At 36.6% G+C, this 8820-nt stretch overlaps 1 protein-coding gene across 1 annotated transcript; it reads left to right on the plus strand.

Annotated features, from left to right (window-relative positions):
• Positions 1–991: 991 nt before the first annotated feature.
• Positions 992–2288, plus strand: LOC128628169 (serine/arginine-rich splicing factor 10-like). Its single transcript, XM_053670305.1, has one exon. The coding sequence runs from the start codon at positions 1091–1093 to the stop codon at positions 1640–1642; it is 552 nt and encodes a 183-aa protein (XP_053526280.1). The 5' UTR covers positions 992–1090; the 3' UTR covers positions 1643–2288.
• Positions 2289–8820: the final 6532 nt, after the last annotated feature.

Consider the following 8820-nt stretch of genomic DNA (forward strand, 5'->3'; position numbering starts at 1 on the left):
AGTAAAATGACAACAAACCCACATCAATAACCTAAAAACCAAAAACAAACTAACCAATTAGAACAGTAACACAATCACAAAAATGGAGATCACATGGAGTTATCAGCGGGGAGGAAGCGAATGAGACAAAAGGTACAGGGAATAAGGAGCATAAATGGTAGATACAAAATAGAGAGGGGGAGCTTAAGAATAGTATAGGAAATGGAGAATCCGAAGAATTTATATGTACAAACCATGAATATGAACTAATTGGGGAATGCTGGTAGATGGGGGTTAGAAGCAGAGAGGAATAGAATTAGGGAGAAAAAAACTGGGACAATTGTAATAATGTAATCAATAAAATACTTTTTTTAAAGATTTTTATTTATTTATCTTTGGAGGGGAAGGGAAGGAGAGAGGGAGAGAAACACCAATGTATGGTTGCCTTTCCTGCGTCCACCGCTGGGAACTGGCCCGCAGGGAACCAGCCTGCAACCCCAGTATATGCCCTGACTGGGAATCGAACCTCGATTGTCTGGTTCGCAGGCCCGTGCTCAATCCACTGAGCTACACCAGCCAGGGCAATAAAATATTTTTTAAAAGTCTGTGGGATACCCTAAGGAAATATTTCCTCTAGGGCATGAAACAGTTATATGGGAATATCCACTACATTTAGCTCATATGGAGATGTGCATATAAGACTTCTTAGAAGTTCAGACTCTACAAGCCTCAGAATTAACATGGGAAATCAAACCTCTAAGGCCAACAAGCCCCATAACAGTCAGCTTCTCATTAATACTAAGATGGCTGAAATAAGGATCCTTGATACTTCTAAATTAATTTTCATATACACAATTAGAAAACAACAACTATAAAATAGGCATGATGAATGGAAAACATTTAATTCACCTCTCAAAGCTTTGAAGAGGATTTAAGTAATTATCAACCTATGATGTCATTTAGGTATCAACCCAATTCTTTGAGGTATTAAAAATAACTGGTCTTGGCCTTAGCGGAGCCCTTTGGCTGTGTGTGACCGAGGATCCGCCGCTGGAGCCGCGGAGGGTTTAGTGAGCCCGTTAGTGTCCCTGTGGAGACTCACGTAGCAGTCATGTCCCGCTACCTGCGTCCTCCCAACACGTCTCTGTTCGTAAGGAACGTGGCCGATGATACCAGGTCTGAAGATTTACGACGTGAATTTGGTCGTTATGGTCCTATAGTTGATGTGTATGTTCCACTTGATTTCTACACTCGCCGGCCAAGAGGATTTGCTTATGTTCAATTTGAAGATGTTCGTGACGCCGAAGATGCTTTACATAATTTGGACAGAAAATGGATTTGTGGTCGCCAAATTGAAATACAGTTTGCACAGGGGGATCGGAAGACTCCAAATCAGATGAAAGCCAAGGAAGGAAGGAATGTGTACAGTTCTTCACGCTATGATGATTATGACAGATACAGACGTTCTAGAAGCCGAAGTTATGAAAGAAGGAGATCGAGAAGTCGGTCCTTTGATTACAACTATAGAAGATCTTATAGTCCTAGAAACAGTAGACCGACTGGAAGACCACGGCGTAGCAGAAGCCATTCCGACAATGATAGACCAAACTGCAGCTGGAATACCCAGTACAGTTCTGCTTACTACACTTCAAGAAAGATCTGAGAAAGCGGAAAAAGAACCAAAGAAGGGCAGTTCAAGCGACCAAAGGGTGGGTGGAAGGTGCTGCAGTATGAATACTGTGTGAATATTTTGACTCTGGTCTGAAAAGATAAAAGAATGTTATTGAAACTACATGGAATAATTGAAGTCCCTTCAAGTATGAAAGTAAGCATTTTAGGACAAATAAAAGGAAATTCAGCTTTGTACTTGTGGAAACTAATCCCTAAATTTGAATAGGTTTATATTGATTCATGGATAACAGGTCCATAATAAATTACTGGAAACTAGGATGTCTGAATATCAAGGAAGACAGCCATAGTCTCTTTAACAGTGCCTCTATTGGTCTGTCTCAAACTGAATTGGGTGAGAAAAGGTATGGTCCAGTATAAACTTTTTCTTGGTTATCTCTGAAAGTGAGTTACATTTTTGCTACTGGCAAATCTTGCCTTTGTTTATTCCAGTGCCACTGTTTTCTGCTTAATGGTTTGCTTTGTTGGTATCTGAGTTTATTTACCTGTATGCCATGTGCGGTTTACAGCTTCCTTCCACACTCAATCCCAGGTAAATTCCAATTATGATACTTGACATCCAGCTAAGAGGTTCCATCTCTTCTCACCTCTTTCTTAGTCAGTATATTCAGCAAACATTTACTGAGTAAATTGTACTGGGTAATTGGGGGGAAATAGATTAAAAATTCACTTATTCAATAAATGTCTACTGAGCACAATCTAGTGAATAACATTACAGTATTGCCTCATTGTTTTGTTTGAGGTGTATTGTTTGTGACAATATTTTGCACCATTCATATCCAATGTAATTATAAAGCCCAATATACTATCAAAGATAAGTAATTTTTGTGGTTACCTGCCATTTAAAAGTATCTGGTATTTATTTCTGTTTGCATCCCATTAATACAAATAATGAGAAAATGATGTTTAATCTGTAATAAACTGATTTATTGTGCAGTGACTGTAATATACTAGAATTATATAAATTGTTAACTCTGCTTCCTCAAACACATTAGTAGGAGAAAAACCCCTGAAAGTATTTCATTTTGCATTAGATATGAAGAACACTGGGTGCTATAATTAGATTATTTTGAGGCAGACAGAGAGCTGTTATCCCAACTGACTTATTAGTATGTTCTGTAATTGAGAAAATGTTCACCAAGTTATACTTTTTAGTGATTGACATGTACATTTTATAGGGGACATGTTCTGTGTATAGTGAATAAATAACTTTTATAGTATCACAAAAAAAAAAAATAACTGGTCTTGTTTTAAGACGAAGTCATTTGTTACCTGACTGGTAAAGACAGATATAAATTGTAAATACCTCCAGGGCAAAATTTGTATCCAATTGTTCTTTTATAGTTTCTCATAGCTAAAAGGTCTGTGTGTGTGCATGTGGCTATTTATGTATGTTGTAAATGTTAAATAATTTTCTACTTCTACATGGTATTGTTAAAATTTTTAATGGTAAGCACTTGCAAGAATTGACCATTCTAAAATTCTCAGAAGCACAGAAAGTAACTCAAAGGCTTTTCAAGTTCACGTGAAGATTAATCCCTAGTAAATAAAAGCTAGCTTAAATTTTTGGTTTAAGTAAAACAGACATGTCTTTATTTTGCCTGGGTTTTACAGAAGCAAGTTTATATTAGTAACACCTTTTTATGTCTATGATAAGTATTTCTAGAGGTTATATAATGTCCAAGACAAAAAATGCTAACTGATTACTTACTAATTTTCATTACACATTAAAGGCTTAAGGTTAAAATCTCAAAATACACAGAAATAACTCTTGAGGTGTTTCAGAAGATCCCTCTGTTAGGTAGCAGCTAGGAACGAGTGGCCAGATGTGAAATAAAGGCAGGGCCCTTGCTATTACAATCTAACAAATAAATTAATAGAGGAGGGTAAAAAGCAAAAGAAAGACATGCCTCACCAATTAACTGAGCAGTCCTGAGCTGTTTTATAAAATTGCCAGGTGTCCCAAGCATCATAAGCAAAAGGAGCACAGAAGAGGAGTCCTTGAAGATTGTGCTGGAAAGCGGGGCTTCTGTAACAATCTAACTAAGATTACAGGGTGTTCTGAATATCACAAGTGAGAACTGAGCACAAAGAAGAGAGGAGCTTATGCTGGGAAAGGGAGCCTCTGAAACAATTTCACTAAGACAAAGAGCCTTTACTAAATGAAAAAGAAGGCCTTTATAGCTGTGTATTATTCCCAAAGGACAAAAGAGGGGAAACCTAGAAACTCACTATACTATATATCCCCTGAACCCTGACAGTTGGCAGGCATACTTAGATTAGCTAAGTACCCACTTGCAGTCTTGGCTCTGTGTATAGAATAAACTTACTTTCTTTCCTCAGTACCTGGAGCATTTAGACTAGCTGGGTGCCTGCTTACAGCTTTGTACTCATGTAAATTTATTCAACTTCCTACCTCATTCCCACTATATGTGTTGTCTCTTGCGTGATTTTGTCTTCTGCAGTGACACAAGAATTGAGGCTGGGAGGGTCTCCTGACCTGGCTCTGTCTCTCCCCTCCAAAATACCTTAAACACCTGAAGATTTGAAATTTCATGGAAAGAATTGTAAAATAAGTGATGAAAACCTCTACGGTGTATTTTATGGGTAAGGTGGTTGTAAATAGTCAGGTCTATAGGAAACCAGGATGGCTACCTTGTTCTTCCATGCTACGTGATCCCCACTTTTTTTTTTCCATCACAGTTACGCTACTTATACTAGACTCAGATAAGGTAACTTATGAGTTGACACTGCTGAAAGGAGACATTTTACACTATTGCCAAAATTTCACCAAGTCACTTAAAGAAGATGGTAACAGCTTCTTTTTATAGCTAGCTACCAGGAGACAAAGACTTTAAATATCATTGACTGATAGCTGAAGATTTTGATTTTTGGAAAAAACATTGTTAAGATAGCCTCCAACCTCACTGCAAGAAACTTGCAGGCGCCTAACCACAAATGGACATCTCTTTGTCTGTGGAAATAAGACTCCTTGAGAATGTAAAGCTACCAATACAAGAGGTAGACAGCAATCCCAAGATATCAACAAAACCTGTATACCTCTGGATACTGCAGTCAGAATCCACTGTTTATCTATGTGCTAAATATGTAACATTACATAGTTATATATCTAACCATATATAACTACATAATACTATATATTACATAGTATTAGCCATAATAGTTACACTTGTTCTTTGGGTTCTTATATATAGTTCAACTATTTGATTAATGAACATATATCACTGGTAGTACTTATCATGGCTTCTGTAAATGCAATACTATCTGCCAAACATAGAAAAAAATGAGACAGACAGGAATACAGGTCATAGGACAGAAACAATTCAGAGTGCTTTTTTTTGCAATGAAGGTCATTAAGACCTGATTGCCTTCCATTTACCTACCTTTCCTATTTTGGAAAAATTCAGCCTCAACTCATATCCTATGGTATTGACATCAACACTGAGACCTTCCTAGGAATGAACTGTCCTACCACTGTCAGATGACACTATCCAACCTAAAGCTTGGTCACTGATGACTCCTTTTAAATTGATTTGACCAAAAGAGGAAACTGCAGATGAAAAAAACGAAAGGGGGATTCTATCGAAAGTAATTTACAGGGTAATCTGATCATGAATTCCTAACTGGGCAGGTATTAATGGACAGTAAGCCTCAGGCATACAATTTTTTTTAACTTATAAAAATTCTTTAAGGCAAGATGGCAGAGGATTGAATGAATTACAATTAAATATTGAGAAAATCACCCAGAACAAACAACTGAACAATAATGAGAAGCCTTATAACCTCAGACAGCCAGAAGAATCAGCTTCACTGCAACCTGACTGCACCTGCACAGCACCATACAAGACATGGTGGGCAGAGTGAGCCTCAGTCAACCAGCTGCAGTGAGGACCTACCAAAGAATTATCCCCCAAAAAATCAAAATCCAATAACATCGAGAGAAAGCCAATACAAATGGCATAAAGGGCACTGCAAGAGAACTGAGTTCAGGAGATCGAGACAGCACCACTGAATCTCACAGGTTTCTATCATAGAAGTTCATACCATAAAATCAGGAAGTCAAACCAGATCAATTTAAGAAACAGAAGCAAACAAGAGACTCACAAATAACAGCAAGACAAAGAAACAAACCCCTATCAAAAGGAAAGAATCCTCAGAATACTAAATGAAATACAGGGAAAGCAGCTACCAGATACTAAGTTCAAAACAACAGTTATAAGGAAGCTCAATGAGCTAAGTGAGAATTACCTGAACTACAGGGAAACTACAAGGTACCTACTGCAAACTATATCAGCATGCAAATGAACACAGAAACAATCAAAAAGCCAAGAGGAAATGAAGAACTTATTTCTAAACTGAAGAGTACAGTAGAAGGAATCAAAAGCCAGTGAGATTAAGTAAGTAGAGAATTGAATCAATGAGTTGGAGGACAAGGTAGAAAAAAGACTCCCAAAAAGATCAAGAAAAGGAAAAAAGACTCAAAAAGAACAAAGAGGGGTTAAGGGAACATCAGGACAACATAAAACACAATATCCATATAATAGGGATTCCAGGAGAAGAGGAAGAGACAAGGAATAGAAAACCTGTTTGGAAAAGTAATGATGGAAAACCTCACCAATTTGGTGACAGAAAAAGTCACACAAATTTAGGAAGTACAGAGTCCTAGTCAAGAGGAACCCGAGGCCTACTTCAAGACATCATAATTAAAATAGCAAAATTCCAAGACACAGAGAGAATCTTAAAGGCAGTAAGTGAGGAACAAGAAGTAACATACAAAGGAGTCCCAATAAGGCTAACAACTGACTTCTCAACAAAAACACTGTAAGCCAGAAAGGAATGGCAAGAAATATTCTGAGTAATGAAAAGCAAAGGCCTGCAACGAAGACTACTCTATTCAGCAAGTCTATCAATTAAAATGCAAGGTGAAATATGAAGTTTTCCACACAAAAGCAGGTTGAAAGAATATACCTCCACCAAACCAGTACTACAAGATATGATAAAGAGACTACTATAAGAAGAAAAAGTGTAAGAGAGAGGAACACAGGTACGGGGGGGGGGGGAACTAATAAGTACCTATCAAATAACCTTAAATGTAAATGAACTAAATGCTCCAATCAAAAGACATAGGGTAGCCGAATGGATATGAAAACATGGCCCGCACATAGGCTGACTACAAGTGACCCACCTAAGAACAAAAGACCTACACAAACTGAAAATAAAGGTTTGGAAAAAATATTCCAAGAAATGGACAGGAAAATAAAGCTGGGGTAGCATACTTATATCAGACAAAACAGACCTCAAAACAATGACCATAAAAAGAGATTCTGAAGTACACTTCATAATACTCAAGGGAAGATTCCATCAAGAAGACATAAACATTTTAAATGTATATGCACTGAACATAGCAGAACCCAAAAATGTAAGAAAAATCTTGGAGGACTTTAAGAAAGATATTGACAGCAACACAATTATAGTAGGGGATTTTAATGACCCTTTGTCAATAATGGATAGATCTTCCAACAAATTTCAACAAGGATATTACAGAAGTGAACAACACATTAGCTCAAATATACTTCATTGATGTGTACAGAACCTTTCATACCACAGAAGCAAAAATACACATTCTTTTCAAATGCACATGGAACATTTTCAAAGATATACCACATAACAGGACACAAAACAAGCCTCAACAAATTCAAAAATATTGAAATTATATAAACCAATTTCTTGGACAGGGCCTGAAACTAGAAACCAATCTCAAGGAAAAAACTCAGAAGCACTGAAACTCATGCAGACTGAATAGCATGTTATTAAACAATTAGTGGGTTAATAATGAGATGAAAGAAGAGAAAAAGTTTCTGGAAAAAAATTAAAATGAACTCACAACAATCCAAAACTTATGGGACACAGCAAAGGCAGTGCTAAGAAGGAAGTATATGGCAATACAAGCCTACTGAAAAAAGACAGAAACATTTCAAATAAACGACCTAACCCCACATCTGCAAGAACTGGAAGAACAATAAAAAGAAAAGACAGAGCGAGTAGAAGGAAGGAAATAATCAAGGTAAGAGCAGAATTAAATGACATAGTAACTAAAAGAACAATTTAAAGGATCAATAAATCCACAAGCTGATTGTATGAAAAGATAAAATCAAAATGCCTTTAGGCATTTTGAATACTTATCAAGAATAAAAAGAGAGAAGTACCCCCAAAATAAACTCAGAAATGAAAGAGAAGAAATTACAAGTGATACCACATAAATACAAAGGACTATAAGAAATTAATATAAACAGTATATGCCAAGAAATTTGAAAATTGGGTGAAGTAGGCAATTTCTAGAAAAGTAAAATCCTACAGAACTGAATGAAAAATCACAAAGCCTGAACAGATCAGAAACAGCTGGTGAAATTGAAGCAGTAATCAAAAAACTCCCAGCACACAGAAGCCCTGGCCTAGATGGTTTCACAGAAGAATTTTACAAAAACATTTAAGGAAATACTACCCCTATCCCTTTCAGACTATTCCAAAAAATCCAAAAAAGAAAAAAGAGAAGACTCCCAAACTATTTTTATGAAGCATCATCCTAATCCCAAAACCAGGTAAACACACAACAAAGAAAGAAAACTTCAGGCCAGTATCACTGATGAACACAGACGCTAAATTCCTGAACAAAATACTGGCAATCTGCATCCAACAATATATTAGAAACATCATACACCATGAGGAAGTGGAATTAATCTCAGGGATGCAACAATGGCACATTATTCACAAATCAATAAATGTAATACATCAAATAAAAGAAAAAAATCACATGATTATATCAATACCTATGGAAAAAGCATTTCATAATGTACAACAGCCATCTATGATAAAAACACTCAGCCACATGGGAGTAGAGGGAGCATTTCTCAACCTAATAAAGTCCATATATGAGAAACCTACAGCCAACATCATACTCAATGGACAAAAACTAAAAGCTTTCCCACTAAGATCAGGAAAAGACAAGAAGGTCCACACTTTCACCACTTCTATTCAACAAAGTAGTGGAAGTCCTAGCCACAGTAATCAAACAAGAAATAAAAGGCATCAAAATTGGAAAAGAGGGAGTAAATCTGTCATTGATTGCAGATG

The sequence above is a fragment of the Artibeus jamaicensis genome, unplaced genomic scaffold (assembly GCF_021234435.1).
Source record: "Artibeus jamaicensis isolate MK-2021 breed Jamaican fruit bat unplaced genomic scaffold, CSHL_Jam_final contig_558, whole genome shotgun sequence".
NCBI lineage: Eukaryota > Metazoa > Chordata > Mammalia > Chiroptera > Phyllostomidae > Artibeus > Artibeus jamaicensis.

What these genes read in the sequence shown, in the direction of transcription:
- LOC128628169 (XM_053670305.1), top strand. Translation starts at nt 1,091, where the DNA reads ATGTCCCGCTACCTGCGTCCTCCCAACACGTCTCTGTTCGTAAGGAAC.